Source organism: Piliocolobus tephrosceles, chromosome 2 (genome assembly GCF_002776525.5).
Source record: "Piliocolobus tephrosceles isolate RC106 chromosome 2, ASM277652v3, whole genome shotgun sequence".
Lineage (NCBI taxonomy): Eukaryota > Metazoa > Chordata > Mammalia > Primates > Cercopithecidae > Piliocolobus > Piliocolobus tephrosceles.
In genome coordinates this window covers 40612447-40637245 of record NC_045435.1, presented here as the reverse complement: position 1 = coordinate 40637245, position 24799 = coordinate 40612447, and the positions used below count along the sequence as shown (strand labels likewise).

Here is a 24799-nt window from a genome sequence, read left to right as displayed (position 1 = left end):
AAATAAATAAATAAATAAATAAATAAATAAATAAATAAATAAATAAATAACAATTTGGGCTTAGAATGGAGATGGTATTTTTCCTACTTTTGAGTGACTATCAAGTCCTTGAGGAAAATCAGAGTGTTTCTATCTGGGATTTATACAGCAATTCTAATCCTATATGCTGTCAGGTGTGGGATGTGACTGAGACTCGAGATTTCGCAGCTATATTATAAAGCCCAAGTTTAGACTTCAGATATATCCACTCTAGGCCTTGGTAACAGGAAGTGCAATTATATACACTTTTCAGGTATTTATTTAAGGGTTTGAAGTGTTTTGTTACTAAATGGGAGGCAGCATAATCTCTCCCTAATAAGAAATATTTCAGGGGCCCCTCCAGCCCCACTGAGACAAAGGGCAGAGTAATAGAAGAGCTGAGGAATTTTTCCCAGAGACCTATCCCATTTTTCCTGCCTTCAAGATAGCACATTTAATGGGCTGGATCTCCAGTGTGTGGTGCCACTGTCCAGGGACCACAGCTAAACCTAACATGCTGTCACAGCAACATGCTGGAGACCCAGTCTTGGGTGGACTATCTTGATGGTTTTTCAGAATGTGTCAAGTGAAAAATATTACCATGTGAACTGCTAAGATTTTTATTGATCCTAATGCTGCCAAGTCTCCACATTTCCAGATGTCTGGTTTTCTCTTCAGTGGCAAAACACAGTGGTCTGTGGCCCCTTGAAACTCTAGGGGGCATGTTGCTGCCTGTTTTCTTGCACAGGAGTGCCCCGCAGTCCCCTGGGCAGTGACCTACCCCAGGTCTTCTGGCTCTTTCATATAGGATCTCAGCTAGTCCTTCAAAATCCCAGGAAGTAGAAATCACTGCCTTCATTGTACAGATGAGGAGATGGAGGTATGAAGTGATTAAAGGACCACTCGGGTCATGCAGTTGGCACCCAGTTGGGGATTGTACCTGATCTCAAAACCCATCCCCTTTCTTTTACATCACATTTCCTCCCTGCAGCAGACACTACGGGCAGCCCACCCAGATCCCCTTTCCTGCCAGGGCACCAGTGTCCACAGCTCACAACTGACACAAACGGCTGGCCCCCTTGCCTCAAGGCGGGCAAACTCCATGCAATTCCTACTGCAGAGCTCTGGGAGGGACCAGCCTTCGCTCCTTCCCCACCAGACCCTGCTTCCCTTCCCTCTTTCCCCCCTTAGGAGCACTTTCTCAAATCACATGCATAGGAATCTCAGTTGAAGACTGCTTCTAGGGGATGGGACCTAGGGTGCTCTCCTTTGAGCTTTGAGTTGTCCTAACTCCATCCCTATTCTGTTTTTGTTTGTCTGTTTTCCTATTTGTGAACCCATTTAAGTAAAGACATTCATTTTTCTCCCTCAGTCATCTGTCCTCCATAAGCACTAATCCCTACAGGGAAAATAATTTCTTACATCTAATTCAAGTCCTTTCAGTTGCAGCATTAGCCCACTTTTTCTCAGAAGAAAAACCAAGCAGTCTTTTATCGCTGATGCAATTAGCAGAAGACTAGAAACGGACATCCTTTCTCTTTCTGGTTTTCTATATACCAGAATGTAAGCTGGAAGATGGCAGGGCCTCTTCTCATTTACTGCTGTAGTCCTAGCATGGCGAACAGCATCTGCTGTAGAGTAGGTAGGACCTCTGCACCGTTCATGAACGAAGTGGGTGGGAATATACCAACACAGGGACTGGGTATCTCATGGTGCAGGGAGTGGTTCCTCTCTCTAGCTACTGCCCTTGCATCTAGTGGCCTCCCAGTGTGCAGGTGACGAAACTGTCAGTTCTGATGAAACAGGTAAGGCTCTATAGGAGTTCTGTTCTCAGAAGGCTCCTGCAGGCAGGCTGCTCTGCCTCTTGTTTACTGGCATCATGCTACGGCTTGTTATTAAAGCAGCAGTGACACTGCAGGAATCCTTTGAATTTCCCCTTAGTTGGACCCTTACCATCTCCGACCCAAGCCTTCCTTCCCAATTGGTAAAACACAATCTTGGTCCTGACCTACTATATTGATATGATAATTCAGGGTTTAAAAACCATTGAGTTATATCCAAAAATCTCAGGGGTTCTTCAGGTATTTCCCTGTTCTTCTTTAGGATATCACTATTATCAACCCACATTGCACCTCAGCTCACATTAGCTTGTTACTGAAGTTCTTCTTCAAACCACACACCAGCCTGAAATGTTTCAGCAGTGTTCCTTCCCTTATAATGTTTTTCAGAGAAGAGTACCAGCAAGTCAATTTCACTTCAATCTCCCTCTCTCCAGTCAACTCTGACATGTCTGGAAATTTATAGTGATTTTTGGATGGAGAGTATCCCTACTAGGATAGGTTTGTAATGTTCCCTTCAATAAGCATTTATTTTATCTTTCCAGCATGCCTGGGCTAAACGGCAAATACATGCACTGGAACTATTACAGTGCAGATGGCTGCTTTTGTACCATTAGCTGGAAAGGATTCAGCAGATATCTATCAGGTTAAACAAGAAGATATTTGGCTGTCACCTCATTACTCAGCCCTGCTTGGCTAGAATTCTATAATTCTAGATTTCTTCTAAGTGTGACTGCAAAGCCCCACCATTTAGTAATGCATATATAGTCAAAAGATGATTTACAGTGGAATGACCTTTTCAGAAAATCATGAACTGACTCCTGGACAGAATATGGAGGGGCTCAGACCACCATGGAACAAAGTAAGCACACCTGTTTGCCCCTTAGGGAACTACTGCCTTTGTATTAGACAGGTGCAAGGTAGAAGCTATGCAGACCCATTTAAGTACTGAACAAAAGCAACCCTGGAAAAGTTACTAATGCCATTTACTGAGGCACCCATATTGTATTGTCAGTGTTTAATGTAGGATTAAGAATATTAAACTGTTTTCTCATCAAGAGAGGATTTATAGCTTAAGAAAACAGTTCAGCTTCTCTGCTATAGAGAAAAGTGGTTGCGTTTCCTTCCCTGGAGATGTCAAAGAAGAGTCAGACAAGGAGGTTTCCAAGTTACAGACCCTAGGTGAGAAATGAGAAGTGGTGTTGGGCATTGGTTTTCTGCTCCCAATCTTGTCTTTTTAGCAAGAATCTGGATGAAGCTATAGAAGATGCATTTATCCAATACTGCAGAGAGATACGGCTAACACACTGGATAATATAATTTGTATTCAATACATTCTAGAACACTGAGATGGAACTAAATAAGAGAAAATCTAATAGACATAAAGTAGCCTACACTCAGGTTACTAAGTCACCCGCCCGACTAAGGACAGTCCATAAAAAAGGGCATGGAGATTTTACGAGCCAGCACTGGACACACATGTGAAACATGGCATGCTGTCTTAGGCAGGATCTGCACATAGCAGTTAATCCTAGAACAAGGAGCCATGTTTACATTAGTTAGAATACTTCTGCAGTATTATGTACCTTTTAGATGTATTTATATTTAGATGTATTTATAGGACTCATTTTTTACAGAAATTACACACTAGAGTAAATCCAGATGAAGGCAACTTGGATGTGGAAGCATCTGAAAGATATATAAATATAAGGAGCAGACACAGAAACTGATGACTTCTAAACAGAGATGATTTGGAGGAAAGATGTGACAAGTATCTTTCAACACTTAAAGCCTTAAGAGCTGCCACTAGCAAAATGTGGTACAATTCGAGCATTAGAATTAATACGTGACGCTAATAGACTATAATTAATTAAATAATAAAATAACCCATGAGCCAATGCTAACAGCAAATATCCAAACCTTAGATTCTAAGGGCTAGCAGAGAGAAGAGAGAGTAAAGTTATTTTTATAGACAGGTGAGTTGAAGCTACATCACTTTAGGTCCAATACAGAGAAGAACCTGCTGACAGTTAATAAACAATAAAACCACAGGGCAGCACTAGCTCAAGCATTTTCAAAGATCCTCACAGTCTGCCAAATAATTGTGTAGTCTTATTCATAGTATCTAAGCCTTTGCTTGCCCTCTAGTAAGAGTAGGAATTAACTTTTACTTAATTTCTAACGGTTATCAAGCAAATATTTTACGTAATCTTTCCAATGACTTAGTGAGATAGGTATTATTATCTCTGCTTTACAGAAAAAGGAAGGTACAGTAACCTATGCAATGTGACACAGAGTGTCAGAGCTGGGATTTGAACCTAGGTATATCGAACTCCTTCCACCACACCACAGCGTACGTAACACACATGGAGTGGTTGGAGGAGACCCTGGAGCCGCCACACCTCAAGTTGGTGTGTCATGACTCTTTGATGGTTGTGCTTTCCTCATCTACTCAGCCAGACAGGGAAACTATTATTGTCATTCCTCTGGATTGTAAGAGGAAGACTGGGGCGTTTTTCTAGAAGTCTACTGTTAGATGAGTCTGAATTGGGTGAGATGTCTCCACTCACTCCCCTCCCACAGTGCCCTTGTTTGCCCTTCTGTTGAGTATGAGTCAGTTTACCTGATCAGTCCACTTTGTTAACTTCCTCTTTTTCAGAGACTGTTCACCTGACCACTTAGAAACCAGGGTTCCCTGGCAGTCTAGTATAGTTTCGGGAAAATCTGACACTGCTGATAACATCTACAAGTTCAAACATACCAATGAGTGATTTAACGGACGAAGGAAAGTGCAGTTACAGAGGACACATGGCTGCCCTGTTATCACTGTTTTGTGTTAGAAGAGTAAGAACATTTAAATTACAGTGCATAGGCCTAGAATGATCTTCCCCTTATTTTGAAAGTGTGACTATGTCTAAGGAATTTTCTAGGTTTTGTATACGGACATAACATAGAATCTCCTACCTTCTGCTCATGTCTCCTAAGGCCAGAGAAGGTAATTGGGATTTGATCTTTCTTTAGCACATTTAAAAATACAATGTTCATCTATCTGTCTGCTTTCAGACCACTGGTTTTAGCTGCCTCTTCCTCCTGGAGTTTCCTGAGACCAGTCATTTTGTCCCCTCTATTTATTTATTTCACAAGTATCTCCTGAGCCTCTCTGTGCTGCGTGTCAGGAGTACAGCAATGAAATAGACAGACACAGCTCTTGCCTTCATCAGGGCTCAATGACCTGGCTATTGAGACAGACATGAAACAAAAAATTACACAAGTAGAGATTCACACTCAACAAATAGTCCACATCTCTCTACAGCATCCAGCACAGAGTTTGGCACATGATGGGTGCTTCTACATGAATATGTGAGCGCTGTTTCTGTGAAATATGCAGAAAAACTGACCAGCTGAGTTCATCCTAGCATCAGGAATTCAACGCTTTGACTTTCAGAGTGAGGGAAAACTGGAAAAATCAGGAGATCTGTGTTCTAGTTCCTGCCTTCCCACAACTACTAGAATTGTCTTGGGCGAGTCACTTAGTTTCTCTGAGCCTACTTGCTTACTTGTAGAATAAAGTCTAAGTACAAGGACCCCTCATTAATAGTAAAATGGTTGCTGTCAGAGGTCTTCTAGTCCAGCCCCACACACCTTGCCAGAAAGACAAGGCATAGCTGGAGCTGAGGTCTTCCTAAAACAAATGGCTCTAGCATAGGGGTCTGTGTCAAAGTCAGAGCTGCTGGGAAGATAGATTAGCAGCTGGAAGGCATGAATTCCCTGGACCATGACACTAATAATCTATGTCTGAACATGGGAAACACTGCACTTGACTTACCATCCACTGACTGTTTAAAGACGAACACTTTTTATACGCTAGGAACACTAGGTTGTATTTCTAGACAACAGGTCAGAGGAGACAGGAAATTACAGACATGGTTTTTCATTGTATGTTTTTACAAGTGGAAAAAAAAACTAATTTTCCATCCACTCTGATAGTCAGTAGAAAATGGCTTAAAAACTTGAGGGCAGTTGTCAGAATACCTTGAATGACCTTGAGCACTAGTCTAAAGCATGATTAAGGTGATTTGGCACCATAATTTCAGCAGGTTCGGGGCACAGTCCCCACACTAAGGTCTCAATGTTTTTTTTCTCCCAGCAAGAAAAAATAGGAAAAATCCTAATGAATGCAGATCATCTTTAAAAGAAATACCTATAACTTAGAAAACTAAGATGAAGCAACGACACAGCCTGCTGTCTGAGCCTGAAGGAGCAGGCCAAAATACTAGGTCTGAATAAACTAGGGACAAATAGTCTTTGGAAACCCAGAACTTCATTAATAAGATCACTAATAGGCAGGCAAAAGATCATCTCATACTCTGAATTCTGGAGTAAGCAAATGAGAGGAGGCTCAGACATGGACCCTTTCTTCCCCCTGCTACAGATTCCGGCGGTTGCATTCCTCACCTACCTGGGGCAAATACACAGAGCCTTTGCTACAGCTTCTTTTCTTTTGCTTTCCCATCAGAGCTACTAACTTTTGCTTACTTGCTCCAAAATGTTAGGAAGCAAGTGGCCAGGCTTTCTCACACAACTACATCCTTCATATAGCACTTCCTGGTCCTCCTGTCTTTCAGCAACTGAGCCCCAATAATCTGGCCAGAGGAAAGCATCATTTCCACTAGAATCCCTTTGGATAAGAGGCTGCTACCAAGCAGCATCTCTGTGGCCATTTCCCAAACCATTAAGCTTGGTCTAACTTTGGGATGAGCTCTTCTCAAATCACTGTAAATTTGAGCCAATCACAGCCACTAAGGTCTCAGGACACTATCCCAATTCAGCCTCCCTGACATCCATCCTCCCAGAAGGCAGGGCAGCCCAAGAAGCCCAGGTGGGGCATCTCAGAAAGAGAAGAAACCTAGACTCCCTCACTACTCAGTCTTTCCACTTTTGTTAAACTCTCCCAACATGAGAGGTCAGCCTGAACCACCGCAGTCTTCCATCCCCTCAGACCAGATCTCGTGCTGGGACATGCCTCCTCCAGCCCTGTTCTTTCCCCCTTGGCACAAAGAGACAACTGGCTCCTGAAGGTAGGATCCATAGTGAGAGAAATTCTCTAGGGGTACCTCTTCAGGGGTGGTTGAGCCATCAAGAAGTCTCAGGGGAAGGAAGGTTAGGACTCTGTCCTACCTTGTCACTGTCCACTGTGTTCTGAGAGGTCCTAGAAGCAATGGAGATGGTGTCTGGTTGGCTGCTCCCATCTCCCTGGCTGTCAATATCCTCCACTCCATCCCTGCAGGAAGAAGAGAAAAAAAACAGGGGTGGGGGTGGGGGGAACCACTGTGGGTTTAGAACACACAAGGATTTCCGGTTGGGTGGGCAGAGCAGCGCCTCGCACTTTCTAGCAGGGATTTGTCTAAAATTATCCTGCTAAAGAGAGTGGCCCTATGAGATTTTCAGTGACGTCACTCCTTGCACTTAGTAAATACATAATCACTATGTTGATAACTGAACGCAAAATGACCCTTTCCCAAAACTCCTCCAGCCCATGCTGCAGAGGGGGGTGTATGTATATGTGAATATATATATATATATATATATTTGGGAATGGGTCTATAACAGGCAGTAGGAAGATATATATCCTACTTAGAGCCTAGGCTTCTATCCAAGTGATTAGGTCATTTCAATAATCCCAAATTCAGGGTATTCAAGTTTTTGTACATGCTGTAATTAGGATGAGGGTTCATTTACAGTTGGCCTATAAAGAAAACAGAAGTGATAAGATTTCTTTTATTTTTTCATTTTTATTTTTTGAGATGGAATCTCATTCTGTCGCCCACGCTGGAGTGCAGTGGCGTGATCTTGGCTCACTGCAACCTTCGCCTCCCAGGGTCAAGCAATTCTCCTGCCTCAGTCTCCCAAGTAGCTGGGATTCCAGGCTCCTGCCATCACGCCCAGATAATTTTTGTATTTTTTTGTGGAGATGAGGTTTCACCATGTTGGCCAGGATGGTCTCAAACTCCTGACCTCAGGTGATCTGCCCGCCACGGCCTCCCAAAGTGCTGAGATTATAGGTGTGAGCCACTGCACCCAGCTAAGATTTCTTTTAAACTTAAGTTTCTTCTGTTCAAGAAAACAAGTTGAGTGGAATATTGTCTCCAGGGGCTATTATCTTTGGGAAATTCCTGATATTGGACCTTCAACTCCTGGGTGTGGAGAAGGAATTTATTGCCTTCATCTGGCTGGGTTTTGAGGATCTCATGCATGTTTATAATAATTTCTTATCAATACAGAAGGCCAAGGCATTTTCTCAAAGATTGGAGAACAGTCACAGGTTCCACAGCAGCTTTGGAGCCAGCTGTGCTTCTGTGTGTCAGCTAAGACCATCTCCTGAGTGCACTCCTGGCATTTAGACCCCTTCCTGGGCCCCAAACCATATAGCTGTCCCACTCCCATGTTCTTTCAGCTCTCCAGCTATAGAACTGTGCCCCCATCCTGTGTCGAGCCCACAGCCATGGCCAAGAGGGACTGGATGTCTGGAAACTGATGAAGGCTGCAAGGTCTGTGCCAGGAAAAGCTGGGAGAGATGTGGGGTTAGGGTTGGGGTTAGGTGAATTAGCACAGGAAATGACAGCTCTTCCAATGGGCGCTTTTATAAAAGACACCCTGATGCTGCTTGTGGAGAACTAATGGCATCAGGGGACAGGGAAACTGAAAGCCTGAGAATCCTACGACATGAACAAAGTGCCACAAATAATGAATTCACCTCAAAGGGTTTAAAAGATTACACTCTGGTGTACGTGTGGATGTATGTGGATGTGTGTGTATGCAAGTACCCAGGCATGTGCACATGTATACACACAATGTCTATTCATCATAAAAAGTATTTTCTGCCACCTAGAACACTTCTAAGTCAACTGCTCTCTCACCATCATTTGTGGGCTTGGGAAATGTCAATTTATTTTAATAACATAAGCCACATATTCGTAGGAAGGAAAATCTGCTGTAAAAAGAATTTATGTGATGCATTTCAAAACCAAAAATAAAGGACTTTTAGATCATCTGTTGTTTTGGATTAACTGGGCCAGTGCTCCCCATCATGTGTAGACAGTTGAGAGCTGGCTGTACTTTCTGCTTCCTGCTATTCTGGCCCGTGGTGGGCCCTTCTGGTCCACTCCAGATGAAGTCACTTCTGGGGGATGTGGGGAGCCCACCTAGGAATGTGGGTAGTATTCCCCAACCAATGAACTCCTCTATAAACTGTCCCCATATCCAGGAATCCAAGATAATGGAATTATAGACTGCCTGGCTATTCTCTGCAGAGTATGCCAAGGTTTCTCACCCACCCATCACAGGACAAGAGAAAAGGTGTGAGCGGAGAAAAGTTAGGGGCATTTCCAAGATACGCCTTTTCCATATTCTAGAAATGCCCAAACTCTCCTACTATAGGAAAAAGGGGCTATGTCAGGGTAAATAATCCTAGTCAGCCTCACCTGAGTATCCTTTCTCACTATGATTCTAGACCACCATTTCTTTATACTTGTTTCCTTTCTAATTTCTTTATTAAAGTATGGATTCCCTGAGGCATGGCCTGTCTCCACTGCTAGACTTTAGTCCACCCCCTCCTTACCTGGACTCTGGACATAGATAACTGACATCAAAATGACCCCTCCCCCAGAGTAGTTATAATTCCTCCATGCAGCACTGAGGAGGTGACTTTATCCTGGTCATGCAGGTCTTGGGGCTTCTGCCCCACGGAGGTTTCTCTACCTTAGTCACATCCTTCTTTTGGTTACCACCTTGCCCAGGACCAATGCTGCTGCTGCTTCACAGGCCCTAAAATGGCTCCCTACACTGCTTGTCCCGGTTGGTACCTAAGGGTCAACTAAATCCTCCAGATTTATTCCATTCAGCTACAGGGGAGGAGGGAAGAACCTGTTACCACCGAGGACCATCTCTGTTAGAATCCCGTTTTTTTCCTTCAAAATGTATGTGAAGTTTTTGTATGCTTTCTTTGGAAGTGTCCCCCAAAAGAGTCATCAGAAGTGTAGGTGTCATATGGAGACTTGGGAAAGAAATACTTAAGAAGTCATCCATGGGTTTAGAGGAAAGTGGGATTCAGAAGGGTCCAGAAAGATATAAGAAATAAGTCCTCTTCTGCCCAATGACATTGCTTATCATAGGTGAATGAAGGTGAGGTCTCTGTGGGTGTTGCAATAAGAGCTGCAATGAAACCACCACTCCACATGTTACAGTACACAAAGCCCTTTCACTATCCAACCAGTCCAGAGTTCCTCCACTCTAGGGCTCATCTAAAGTCCCCTTTCTTTGAATTCTTATAGCATTTATGATCCCTATCGGTGGTTCTTCTGGTCTATTACATGTGTGAGACATGGCTATTAGATGGCTCTTAAGGGAATCGACTCATCTTACACTTCCTTTTATCTTGTAGCACCTAGCAGAGTGTTCATCAAATAAGAGGTGCTCAATGAAGCCCTGCTGAATTTGACACTCGTGAGATGCTTAAAGATGAGATGACTCATCCTAGGTGGAACTCACAGGCCTTCCTGGAAAAGTGCCACCTGCAGGGCACATCCCCCTTCAGAAGCAAAGATTCATCCCATTCCCGCACCCGTAAGCCTGTGAGGCAGGCAGTGCTGGAGGGAGAGGCGCTTGTTACCTCTTACTATTGTTCCTCTGTTTGGCTGGTGTTTTGGGGAGGTGAAGTGGCTCCTTTAAAGCTCCTTTCAGGTGAATGATCCTTTCTTGAATCACTTCTCGAATGTTCTTGATCCACTCCTGCTTGGTTTCGATGTTGGAGGCCTAGAGTGCCACAGGAAGAGAGACTGAGAACCCCAACTCCCATCACCTTGCCAAAAACAGCTCTCAACCCTCCTGCAGTCTTCATCTGTCATTTTCAAGGATTCCAAATGTCTGGGAAGTTTATTTATCATTTCATACTTATGACTCTTTAATACCAGAAACAGGCTTCTCCAACTCCCAGAACAGTGCTCTGACCTCAAGACTCAATGCAGAATTACTTGTATGAGAGTAACTGTCAAAGTATTTCATAACCCATAAGGCACTGACCAATCCTGATATCTGCCCTGGAGCTGGAACAGAATCTGGAAGTTTCCCCTGGGACAGGGATTAACACCTGGGTTGCTAGATCCAGGGGAGGTCTAGTGGGCACCGGGAGGGGCAGCATCTACTTCTCAATCAGTATGGATATGTGTCAGGATGCTCACCTAGCATGGCTCCACAGACTTGTATTGACTAGAAGTCAGTCCTGGGCTTGTGGCAAGCTAACTCTGTTAACTAAGGCACTGCTATCATTTTATGATGATTCCATTTGTCTTGGTAGAATTTTTTTTTTCTGGTAATTCTGCCTCACAACAGGTAGCAGCTATGCTGGCAGTTCAGAGTGAACAAGTGTGAAGCTTTTGTCGGGGTTGGACCATCTATTCCTTGGTGATGGGCACTTTCCTGACAAGCAAATGACTGCTGGGAGCTCCATTAGCTCCATGATCGCTGCTCAGTCAGGCTAACATCACTGCTGCACCCCAGAGAGCAGCAATGACTCCTCAAGGCCATCCTCTAATGAAAGGCCCCCTCTTGACACTTCTCCCCATCAGCATGGTCCCCATGCTAATGTGATTTACTAGGGGTTCAAGAACATAGGTTCCCAGGGAATAAGGTCCATATCTTGTACAACGTTATCCCCCACCACACTAGGCACTATACCTTTTACACAGAAGCTATTTAGGAAAAAATGTTAAACGAATGTAGAGCAAATCAAGGTGCCTTTTGTCAAGGGGTCAATTGTTCTTGCCACTTGAAGGAGGACATATGGACAGAGCACAGTTTAAGTGGGTCTTGCTGAGCTGGCCCCGCAGGCCACTCCCTGCCCTCTTCCCTGTTGGTCACACATGTGCATGCACTTGAAGAGACCATGCGTCTTTGAGATTCTGGGTCTACCTTCATGACAGAATTTGCTTCTCAATATCCATGTGATGCTACCATTTCCAAGAGAGGCCCATGGCTCAGTAGAGTCTCTGCGTCTTAGCTTTTAGGTATCACTTGCCCACCCCCACTTCTATTACCCCCAACCCTAATCTTGTGCCTAGCAGAGAGCAGTACTTACTTTCAGCACTGTTTTATTGTCTGAGGATGGGGTGCGCCCAGACCACAAGGCGAATTTGCAGGGATCGCCCTCCACGTGCTCGGTCACACCCAGCTCTGAGGTCTGTAGACAGGAAATGCCTGTGAGAGGCGGGGAAGGGGAGGGCAGTGGGGAAACTTAGGGCTGGGGTGGGAAGGGAAAGGCAACAAAGAGGAGAGGACCGAGGGAGGGGCTTCTGTCAATCAAACTTTAACAGATTGGATATTCTGTTCATCTACCCAGGATGGAAGGACCTACAGGCACGTGCCTGATTAGCAGGTACCAGGGAGGGAAGGTGAAGAGGGAGGTGCTAAAAGCAAACAGAAAGAAGAACTGTGAATTCTAAAATGCAGACGTGGGAGGTGAGTGGGGTGCTTTCCAAATAGGAGACATTTTCATTTGTCCAGGATGGTTTTGGTGTGGAGGCTGGGGAGGAGATGAGATGAGTGTGTCCAGATCCCTTCCTGCCCATGGGTTCTATGAAAGCAGGGAGTCTTGTCTTATCCCACCTGCCCCACCTACCAGTAGCTTGTTCTTGTAAACATATTTCGTGTGTCCTGAAGAGTCTTTGATTTCCTTGCTAAAAACCAAGGAGATCTCAAAGAGGAACAAGTGCCGCTCCCGCCCCTTCCGGATCAGCGACTTCGGGTCCCACACTTGAAAGGCATCCTGGAGAATCAACTCCCCCTGCACATCCAGGTTCTCGTCGAACCCTGAAAAACATTCATTTTCACCCTGTGGAGTTTCTCTACTGCCACAGTCAGGGGGGGCCACGTTCCACTCCCCTCTTGGAGAAAGGCCTCTCTTATTGTTAGTCCTCAGTTCCTGAAGGGTTTTTCTCTCTCTGCTAACTCCAGAGACCGCTGAACACTTCCATAGACATCTCTGAGAATTGCAATTAGATCTCTCCTGACCCCTTCCTGCACCATGTCTTTTATATACATAACCAATATTAGTGGAATCTCCTGCAAAGGTCCTATGCAACCTCACATCTTCACATACCCACAGTTGGCCTCCTGCAAGGGCAAATCCCATAGCTCCTTTGTCCTCCACAACTTTCTACTGTTCCTGACTTGCAGCTATGAGTAGGGCTGAGGACAAACATTTCCTGACTGAGTGTCTTCAGCTCATCTTTATTTGTCATATTACCTCCTTAATTCTCTTCATTCGTCTTGTTTTGTTTTGTTTTGTTTTGTTTTTGGTGCAGTGGCATGATCATGGCTCACTGTGGCCTTGAACTTCCAGGTTCAAGTGATCCTCCCACCTTAGCTTCCCAAGTAGCTGGGTCTATAGGTACATAACACCATGGCCAGGTAATTTTTATATTTTCTGTAGAGACAAGGTCTCTACAGACCAGCTGTTGTTGCCCAGGCTGGTCTCGAGCTCAAGTGATCCTCCCACATTGGCCTCCCAAAGTGCTAGTATTACAGGCATGAGCCACTGTGCCTGGTCTACCTTAATTCCTGTATTCCATTTCTAGAATTCCCCCCTTTGATTGCTTTGCACAAGACTTCAACAGTTTATATTTATACCACTTTAAGTTTTTAAGAGAGGCTCTCAAACTTTAATGTGCATAAGAATCACCTGGAGAGCTTGTGAAAACACAGATTACTGCCCACCCTCCAACCTCCCCAGATATTCTGATTCAGTAGGTGTGGGGTGCGTCCATGCATGTGCACTTCCGACAAGCTCCCAGGTGCTGTTGCTGCTGCTGGTAAACAGACCATGCATGGAGTAGCTGGATCCAGAGCATAGGTCAGGGACAGACTGGAGGAGCTGGGTACTTGCAGGTACTTCACGGTGGGGTGGAGGTGAAGGTATCAACAGGGAGGAAAGGAGTGGAGAAACTGTGTCAACAGGAGTACATTTAGATTGTTCCTGCTCAGCCTAAGGAAAATAGCCAGGGCTCCTTTGCTCTAAGAATTGAGGCTTCTAGTGCTAAGGATGGTCCAGGAAATATGGAGACCATATCAAGTCTCCTAAGGTGGTGGTGGTGGTATTGGCGGAGTAGGATGGAGTCCAGAAGAGAAAAAACAGCCACGTGTTTACATATTTGCAACAGACTATACATATTTCCTTTAGCACCCATTAAAAATGTTAATTTTTTTTTTTTTTTTTTTGAGATGGAGTCTCGTTCTGTCGCTCAGGCTAGAGTACAGCAATGTGATCTCGGCTCACGGCAACCTCTGTCTTCTGGGCTCAAGCGATTCTCATACCTCAGCCTCCCGAGTAGCTGCGATTACAGGCATGCACCACCACAACTGGCTAATTTTTGTATTTTTAGTAGAGACCGGGTTTTGCCATGTTGGCCAGGCTGGTCTCGAACTCCTGACCTCATGATCCACCCACCTTGGCCTCCCCAAAAAATGTTAAATCATTAACTCATCTAACAAATTCCGCCTCAGTATGGCTGCTCTGCCCACTTATTCTGCAGTGTTAAGACGACTTCACTGGAATCTTACTCTACAGGTTTCTGGTCCTAAGTTTCAGCTGACTGAAGTCTTATCAGAGTTGTTTGGCTGGACTTACTAACCTTCCAGGAGGACAAAATGCTGGTTGCACAAGAATGTGAATGTATTTAATGCCACTGAACGGTATATTCAAAAATTGTTAAAATGGTAAATTTATGCTACACATATTATGTATATTTTACCATAATAAAAAAAAGAGCATAAGGCTGAAGATGGTATGCTTTGTGTGTGTGTGTCTGTGTGTGTTTCTGTGATCAGGATTTCTGTTCACTGTGATGACCAAGGTGATGCAATGCAGATGCTACACAGACTAACAAGACTGCTGCAGGTTGGGAGCTCTAGCACACCAACAGTGAGGGTAATGGCCTGTCCTGGACTCTCTCATGGGCAGCAACATGTCCACATAACCTCCAGTGGCTTAGGCCTGGTCCTTCCTGGAAGCAGGGTGCTAGCCAAGTTGGTCCTTGTGGAGCCCCTCTCACACGACAAGGGCCTATGTAACTATTTGTCGTTTCTTCTCTCTTCCAGCCTTAGCTTTTTTTGTCTAATTTCACGCCACTTCCTCTCATGATGCAAGTTCCCCCGTCTTAAGGAAGAGAGGAGGCTTCCCCAGTGCGGGGAGGACAGCTACCTTCCAGCATGCTGACATGCATGGCATCATTGGCTTTCTTTGGGACACTGAGCATCACTTCCAGGCCATCCTTGAGCTCCCCTTTCCCTTCTTCACAGCAAGTCAAAAGTTCCTGGGGAAAAAAAAAGTCCGGACACAATTAAGGCCTTCTCCCCCAGCTTCCTCCCACCACCTAGCCCACCAAGGAAATTACAGACCAGCTTCGCTCTCTGTAATGGTTCCCTCTGAGCTATAAAGAAAGTGAGGTGGGGTAAGGGGTTATCTCCAAGAATTTAACCACAATTTTTCTCTCACACTGAGCATTCTCAGCCCAATCTAGCCCAAACTAACTCAATCCAACCCAACTCCCAAATGGCTTGACCTGTAAGTCAGCAACTGAGGCATTCTCTGTCACTGGACTACCCTCTTAGGGAAGGGACTACCCCGGTAAAGCACAAGAACAGAGGTGCAGTATTGTGTAATCCAATAAAGAGAACAAAGAGAAGAATGAGAAGGATAAAGGGAAGATAAGGAGTGTGCTACGCAGCACCCATATATCCCTGCATGCTTACTGCTGACACCACTTTTATTTACAAGCCTCTACTGCCTGAATGCTGACTTCCATCCTACTGGGAACAACCTGAGGTTGCAGACTTAATAGGCTTATGACATCCCAGAGTAATAAAATATTTTTAGATCATATGGATCAGGAGCTCCTAATCTGGGGCCAATAGATGGGATTCTAGGCTATTTCACTGTCAGATGAGGTAAGTGCGATTAAGAGAGATAAAGTGATTTTCCTCAGGTTATAGAACTCAGTGGAGGCTACGCAGGAGCCTGAATCCAGGTCCCCTGAATCCAAGTCTGGCACTTTATCCACCACATCAACCCTGTCTCTCCTATATTCTGTCCCCCATTGAGGCTTCCAGGGGCAATACGTTCTTTCTTTTACCTCCTAGGGAGCTGGGGAGTATGTCTTTTCTTTTGTATTTCCTCACTGGAGACTCAGTCATCACCATCCCCATAAAATATATATAGTATTTGGTTGGTGGAGAAAAGATCATTTCCAACTATCTTAAGAATCATAAGACTACTTGGAATGATTTTTGCCCAAACCAGAAGAATGTTGGCTTTTCATTTTTCCTATCAGGGTCATTGTATCTTGCTCACTTTGATACTGGGAAGGGAATGGTTAAGCAACAGATCTGCAAACCATACTCTCTCCTCCAGGGGGCAGGGGATGCGTGTTGAGTGGAGGTGCCTTTCCCAGAAAGAAAGAAGTTCACCAGCTCAAATATTGTAAACACGTTAATGACAGACCTCTTGACAAATAACCTAATGGTACTTGTTAGGAAAAGATGACTTATCTAGGAAATGCTTTTAATAGGATAAATCTTGTCTGTCTAGGGCTTCTTATGGTAAATAATCCTAGAATCTGTGGCTTTAGAGGCATGGCTCTCTGGAAGGTGTCACATAAGCTGTGCAACTATCTAAGTAAAAAGGGAATGTCTTTCATGACCAAATGACTCTCTTCAGGGCAAGTGATACAATGCGACATACATAATTTACAGACCTTGTACGTCAATCTAGCCGCAGCATGTCCTGATGCTGCAAGAAAAGGCTTGGAGCTGCACTGGTGGTCCTGGCCCTTTCCCATGTCACCTCTGCCTTAGAATTACTTGTATCCTTGAAATTATTAGTCAAGCTTTACACTTGGTAAGATATCTAATTAGTGAGAGTCTGATCTAAAAATCCAATCCTTAGTGTTATCTTGGATACACTCCCATAGGAATAAGGGAGCTTTGAGTGTCCAAAGAAGAAGTCCGCCCCCTAGAGCACATGTTTGGGAGGGAGAAGTGATCAGTGCTCAGCTCTGTCCTTGGCTCCAGTCACTATAATGTCATCCTTGTTCAGAAAGTGGTATTGACTTCTGCCAACCTAAAGTGCTCAGATTCTCCCACCCCTTTACTTATTTTAACCTTCCCAATCTTATTTTCATACATCGTCAAAGAAAATCCTGAGGTAAAACATAAGAGAAAAAACAAGAAATATGTTTCAGTTTGTGACAGAAAACACGAATTAGTTTAATCCCCCCTGCTCAAAACAATTGAGCAAGTCTACCAATCTACCAGCTGGGCCAATACATTTTCCCTGATCCTTGCTATACTTTGTGATAAGGAGAAGGCTCCACATTTAATTTAGGATCCTTTTGTAAAGCCACAGCAGATTTACATGAAGAATACTGAGCACTCTGACATAAAGTTTCTACTTTCATGCTATACCTAAAGTGATGAACCCAGAGGATACTGATAATTAAATATACATTTATTTGAAATAAAACTGACTTTATGAAAATAAGTCCCATATTACTTATTTATAGTAAAAGCTCAGCAAACTGTTTTTCTCTTACTCAGCAGGCACTCTGCCAACAGCACATTTAAAAAAGACCAAAACTATCTTCTTCTTTTTTTTGAGACAGAGTCTTGCTCTATCACCCAGGCTGGAGTGCAGTGGCTTGATCTCAGCTCACTGCAACCTCCGCCTCCCAGATTCAAGCAATTCTCCTGCTTCAGCCTCCCGAGTAGCTGGGACTACAGGTGCATGCCACCATGCCTGGATAATTTTTATATTTTTAGTAGAGATGAGGTTTCACCATATTGGTCAGGCTGGTCTCGAACTCCTGACCTCAAGTGATCCACCCGCCTTGGACACCCAAAGTGCTGGGATTATAGGCATGAGTCACTGTGCCCAGCCTGTTTTCAAAAAAAAAAAAAAAAAAAAATTTACTTCCTCACAATCAAATTCCTGCCACTTTATTTTTCCACTTCTTAGCTACCTCTATAGGCACCTCTTCCTAAAACACTCAATTCCAGAACAAAGTTCCAGAGCCCACTCCTTCAACTGCCTACAGCAAAACACAAGCCTATTCTATCCTCAACTTCCCTCCCTTGTCTGTGCCACATAATTCATCCTAGGGGGCTTACACCTTACAGGATTAAAGGGAGAGGTAAAAAGCTATATTTCTTTTAGAACTGCATCTTAGTTGATTTAAGACACTGGGAGTGTGGAAAGTTGAGTCAACACTGGTTTGTCTTTCTTTCCTTTTTTTTTTTTTTTTTTTCTTTTTAAATTCACAACCCCACCAATTCCTGAAAAACCTTTAGGTGTGATACATACATTAAAAACCATAAAAATCAATTTTAAAAAGTCTATTAGCAGAAGAAAAATAATTTCATTTTTTATTTTATTCATTTATTTATTTATTTTTTTTGAGACAGAGTCTCACCCTGTTGCCCAGGCTATAGTGCAGTGGCATGATATTTGGCTCACTGCAGCCTCTGCCTCTGAGGCTCAAGCATTTCTCATGCCTCAGCCTCCTGATTACAGGCACATGCCACCATGCCCAGCTAATTTTTTGTAGAGACGGGGTTTTGCCACGTTGGCCAGGCTGGTCTTGAACTCTTGACCTCAAGCAATCCACCTGCCTTGGCCTCCAAAAGTGCTGGGATTACAGGCATGAGCCACCAAGCCCAGCCATGAAAAATAATTTTAAAAGGCCAAGCATTAAGTGGGATAGGAAAGAAGAAGATAATTATACACAAAATCTAGGCTAAGGAGATTCTACTGTAAGCAACCACAAAAATCAATGCTAACTTTCTAATAGCCACAGGTAAAGAAGGGCCTGAGCATCTGTCATTTAAAGACAGAAAGTATATCCATTTTTCAGGAGAGAGGATTCCCTATGCCCCTGTCCTGAGGTCTCACAATAATTTCTTGTGAGCCTTTATGTAAGAAGTTTCAAAAAACAAAGAAGGGAAAGCAGTTCTGCCAGGACAGGTGGGGTGTCTGCATACTCTTTTCTCACACTAGTCCTCAGTAAAGGCCGAGGGTGTGATGTCCAGTTGTAACACTTTAAGCCATTTCTGCAGGGTTGGATGGCTGGACTCCTGGAAGCAAACACCCATAGCCTCTTCTTGGAGATGAGGAAGGAGAATTGCAGGGAGGAAGTTGAAGGGAAATGATGTGGCACGGCCCCACTCTGACTCAGGGGACAGAAAACCCTACCAGGGCACAGGCTCCTGCACCTTCACTGCACTGCTGCCCTCACGCCTCTCATCATGGAACCTCAAGTGCTAAGCCAGGGAGATTCCATGGGCTGGGAATGGTAAACTCACTCCAGTGTGACTAGAATGGCGGATTTGAAATTAGACTGGTTTTCAAGTTCAGTGAAACGAGATTATGCAAATTTTTGCAGGCATCTCTAAACAGGAGCTGAATTACATCAGATTTTCTCTGAAATTACACAATGTACTTATAACATGTCCCCTACTATCCCTTTATCTTTGCATTAAAGAAGCAACCAGCAGTATATTTCAAATGAGGGAAAACTCCACCCCTAAACTTTAGGAATTAATATAGATGGGGGTTATTTAACTACTTGTGTCAATTCCCCAGGCTTTCTGTGGAAATGACATTATTTTCAATGTATCAATGCATTCTTATATGAGAAGGATCAACTCAAATTACTTAGTGTTTTGAATATTTGGTTATTTAACTTTTAAAGAAAAGGTTTTGAAGGAAGATCCAAATCTCTTGGTTGGCTCCAGAAGAACTCCAACACGCGAGAACCTACAGATATAAGAATACTTTTGTGTTTTAATATGTACCCTTTGACTATTTTCCCTCAAAATCCTCATCGTCTTGACAAACACAGAGATTAAGACAACGGTAGGTGCCACCCTGGCCTCAACTATCCATGTAAACTGGCACTGCCCTTAGGACTCTGACCTTTTATTTATTTATTAATTATTATTATTATTTTGAGACTGTGTCTCACTCTGTCACTCAGGCTGGAGTTCAGTGGCATGATCTCAGATCACTGCAACCTCCGCCTCCTGGGTTCAAGTGATTCTCTTGCCTCAGCCTCTCGAGTAACTGGGATTACAGGTGCACACCACCACCCCTGGCTAAGTTTTTGTATTTGTAGTAGAGATGGAGTTTCGCCATGCTGGCCAGGCTGGTCTCAAACTCCCAGCCCCAAATGATCTGCCCATCTCAGCCTCCCAAAGTGCTGGGATTATAGGCATGCGCCACTGTGCCTGGCCAGACTCTGACCCTTGATTTCATCAAAAGCGGGGGCTACCAGGAAGAATCTGCTTCTGTAAGGAGGGACAAGAAAGCCTCTAGGAGCCAGTCAGTGCCTGAGAAGGCAACTGCTAAAAGTTCTGCAGTGGTAGGTAGATGAGAAAATAGTCACAACTTATTCCTGCTCCCTTTTCTTCCCCTTCTGCCTTAAAATAGGCATCTGGAATTCCATGGGATAGGACAGCAACGCCAGCGTGGGCTGAAGTTCTGCTCTAGGTAGAAGAAAGGTCTTCAGGTGGAAGCATTCCCATCCTTACGGGCCAAAGCTGGGACTCCTTGCCATAGGCGGTAGGCAGTGGAGGGGGATGTGGAGGGGAGGGGAGGTACCTTCAGGAGAAGTTGATATTTGGTGATCCTTTGGACAGGCTTAATTAGGTAGGAAGAGATGGAATTGGCCAGACCATGCCGTTGCTGTATCTCCTGCAGGGATGAGAACAAGGTGTAATTAGACACAGAGGGGCATGTGCATGTGTGTGTTCTGAAAGGAGAGAGGCAGGGGTCAGAAGACAGGAAGAAAGAGAAAAACGTAGACAAGTTTGAGAACATGTTCTTTGATAGGGAGAGGGAGTAAAAAGAGAAACAAAAGAGACCAAGATGGATATAGAGAGAAAATAGGAGAGAGACTAAAAAGAGAGAAGGGTTAGGGAAAGAAGCAGGTATGTGAAACTAATAGAAATTGAACAAAAATGGAGAAAAAGAGCAATAGAAAAGAGAGCAATAAGGTAAATAACAGAGCGGAGGGTAAGGAGAGATGAAGTAGGAGTGAAAGGAAATCAGCTCCAAAAAGGGGAGAAGAGAGTATAGGGAAGGCAGAGAATGAGGCTCTGACTTCCATTCTGATGGCTCCTGATCAATCTTTCCCTGCCCTCAATCTCCTTAAAATACCACACGGATATATCTCCTTTATTCATACCATCCTTCTCTTTAAATTTAACACATCCCAACTTAGGGTCATCACTTTAATTCTTATAAATGTTTCATAGGGATCAATGGCACCTCCTTCATTCTTCAGGTCTCCTAAGCTAGAAACCACGGAGTCAATTTTAGTCATTTCTCCTCTGTTATCCCTGGTGACAAATCTTTCCTTTCCATTTCCAGGGACATCGCCCTCATCACTCATGCCCAGGTTAAGGCCATGGCCTCCAATCGCTGTTTGTGCTTCTAGTCTCTCCTTTTACTCTCTATCCTACCTCCAAAATGATCTTCTACTCCCCAAAGTCTAGGGGTTATAAGTGGCAGAAAAAGGTACATTTTGGTCCCTGCCCTCAAAAAGCTTACAGTCTAGCTGAGAATACTCAATGCACATGAACTAGAGATCAACAAAGGACAATACAGGAAATGGTACAGCCAATAAAAATGGGAGTGATTACTGGGTTTGGGAGTGGCCAGGTGGTTAGTAGAGACAAGGCCTCAACCTTGGAGCTAAGAGGTGAGGTGGGCAGGTGGGGTAGGTTAAGTAAAAGGTTGGAGAAATGACACTCACTTACATCAAACACAAAATGTATCGGCTGAAATAATCATTGTGTGTTTATATGATGATGAGGACCGTGACAGAATGGTACAGAGGATGCACACCCACCTTCTATAAGAAGTGAAAAATAAAGTTAGATATTCAAGGCTGGGTCATTGATGGGTTTGAGTTAGAAAAGAGTTAGGATATGAGGGTAAGTTTTTCAATGGAAAAGCATCACAGATCTTAAAGAGAAGAAACGGGTGGGGCATGGTGGCTCATGCCTGTAATTCCAGCACTTTGGGAGGCTGAGGCAGGAGGATTGCTTGTGTCCAGGAGTTCAAGACCAGCCTGGGCAACATAGCCAGATCCCATCTCTACAAACAATACAAAAATTAGCTGGGTATGGTGCCACGTGCCTCTTGTCCCAGCTGCTTGGGAGGCTGAGGTCACAGGATTGCTTGAGCCCAGGAGGTCAAGGCTGTAGTGAGCTATGATCATGCCACTGCACTCGGCCTGGGTGACAGAGAGAGACCCTGTCTCAAAACAAACAAACAAACAAACAACAAAAAAGAAAAAAAAAACACACGATGAAAGTAACGTTTCAGAAAGAGTAATATATAGCTAATAGCAACATGGGGGTAAATCTTGGAGAAATAGACAGAGATAAGTTATGAGGCTATTGCAAAAGCCCAGGTGTGTAGATCTGAAGTTGCCACATGATCCAGCAATTCAAATTCTAGGTCTATGCATGAAAAACCCAAATACCCATGAATTGATAAATGAAAAAACAAAATGTAGAATATTCATACAATGGAATATTATTTGGACATAAAAAGAAATGAAGCTCTGATGCACGAAACAACATAGATGAACCCTGAAAACATTATGCTAAGTGAAAGAAGCCAGTCACAAAAGACCATGTATTATGACTCAATTTTTATGCAATGTCCAGGCAAAGTAGATCTATCTGTAGTGACATAAAGTACATCATTGGTTGCTTGGGGGTGGGGGTTTGTGGTGGAGCGCTGGGAGGTGATGGCTAAAGGATACAGGGTTGCTTTGTGAGGGTGATGAAAGTGTCCTAAAATCGACTGTAGGGATGGTTGCACGTATCTGTGAGCACACACACAAAAACACTGAATTCATACTTTAAATGGGCAAAATGTATGATATCTGAAATCATCTCTCAGTAAAGCTGTTATTTTAAAATAGGTCCAGGTATGCAATGTAGGGGCATGCCCTAAGCTAGAATTAGTGAGAATAAAGTATTAGGAAGAATAAAAGAAATATTTTAAAGAGGGACTTGATAGGACTTGTTATGGGGCTATGAAGAAGGGTTGAGAAGAGATAATAATAATTTTAAAAATTATTCCATTGCCTATAAGAAATGATTTCTATCCCCGAAAGTAGTAATTTTGTCACTATTTGCCTCTTCCCCAGAGGTGTGTAGTTACAAGGCTTGTTTGAGGATGATGGGCAAAACAGCTGCAGCTTGACTCTCTTCAGGCAACTGAACCTTGTGAGTTTATCTGGGAGCTTTGGCAAGAAAGCACAAGCAACAATTCACCTTTGGCACTCTTCCCTCTCTGACGAAAAGCCCAGCTTTAGGAAGGCTGCATGTGGAGCAGAGAGGGAGGGGCCTAAATCAGTCAAACCAAGCTTAGACATCACACTCATGCTGTTCTCACATTTAGGGTCAAAAATTCTGGATCATGTGAATGTGTAAGCCTTTCTAGGACTTTAAATTCTCTGCATTCTTTTTACAGTCATGGATATTAGGTGACTGTGTTTATTAAGGGTTAATCTCATTTATGGAATGAGGGCCTAAAGCAGATGGTTCCTAATTGTAGAAGTTAGGGAAACTCTGGCCGGGCGCGGTGGCTCAAGCCTGTAATCCCAGCACTTTGGGAGGCCGAGACGGGCGGATCACGAGGTCAGGAGATCGAGACCATCCTGGCTAACACGGCGAAACCCCGTCTCTACTAAAAATACAAAAAAAAATTAGCCGGGCGAGGTGGCGGGCGCCTGTAGTCCCAGCTACTCCAGAGGCTGAGGCAGGAGAATGGCGTAAACCCGGGAGGCGGAGCTTGCAGTGAGCTGAGATCCGGCCACTGCACTCCAGCCCAGGCGACAGAGCCAGACTCCGTCTCAAAAAAAAAAAAAAAAAAAAAAAAAAAAAAAAAAAAAAAAAAAAAAAGTTAGGGAAACTCTTCTGATGGAATGAAAATAAGCTGCAAAGATTATGCCTTTTGGAAAGTTTTGAAATCAATCCAGAGAGTCTACTGTCCTCCATTCCCACTTCCGGGGCAGACTTGAAGAACTCATACTGGACTGGTTTTCTGGCTTCCATCAGTCTTTCCAACTAATGTAGAGGTTCACTAGGCACTATGTTGGAAATGGGGTATAGGGTGGGAAATTTGGGGATACATCTGACTTATCAAAGCATAGAAATTGGCTAGATATGGGGATGAAAGGTATGTAGGACTAAGGGAAAATATAGTCTGGTGCCAGGCACTGAGATGTGACAAAAATGAATCAGGCATAAGGTCTCAAGGAGCTCACAGGTGGAGGGAGATGTGAGTAACAGAAAGGTGCATTGTTAACCCACCAAAAGGCAAATCATTATAAATGCTATGACAAAGATACAAAGTACAAAGGAAATGATTCATGCAGGAAGTAGCATGTGAACTTTAACGGATAGGAAGAATTTTGAAGAGACAGGGAGAGAAGGGTGTGTCTGTTTGTGTGTTTGTATTGTGTGGAGGGGACACAATCTATCCTAGGCAGAAAGAGCAGTGTAAGCAAAGATAGGAAGCAGAAGAGTTTGAGGCATGCTCAGAGCACAGGACATGGATGTCAGAAAAGTGCTAAGTGGAAGACAGGACACAATGCATTTAAAGCTTCAAAAAGACCCTTCTGGATATTGCTCATGAATAACCAACAGAAGTATCCTAAGAGAAAAAGATTCTCAATCAGATGTAATGGTGGCATAGGGCATCTAATATGATACCCAATAATATCAGGTGAGAGAAGCACTTTTCTTGGGTTCTTCTGTGGTGCCAAATCTAACCCAAGATATTCTAGTGTGGGACACATAGAGCCATTTCCATATTA

General features: G+C 43.8%; 1 protein-coding gene across 10 annotated transcripts in view; it reads right to left on the bottom strand.

Moving 5' to 3' along the window:
* Positions 1 to 24799, bottom strand: part of KALRN (kalirin RhoGEF kinase) — a 645945-nt gene that overhangs the window by 219017 nt on the left and 402129 nt on the right. For all 10 annotated transcript variants that reach the window (XM_023214983.2, XM_023214975.2, XM_023215000.2 and 7 more), the window contains 6 exons: positions 20560 to 20652; positions 15109 to 15220; positions 12529 to 12719; positions 11989 to 12090; positions 10525 to 10667; positions 7035 to 7137 (listed from right to left, as the gene is read on the bottom strand). In XM_023214983.2, the coding sequence (XP_023070751.2) occupies positions 7035 to 7137; positions 10525 to 10667; positions 11989 to 12090; positions 12529 to 12719; positions 15109 to 15220; positions 20560 to 20652 (744 nt within the window). The remainder of the gene's footprint in view (positions 1 to 7034; positions 7138 to 10524; positions 10668 to 11988; positions 12091 to 12528; positions 12720 to 15108; positions 15221 to 20559; positions 20653 to 24799) is intronic.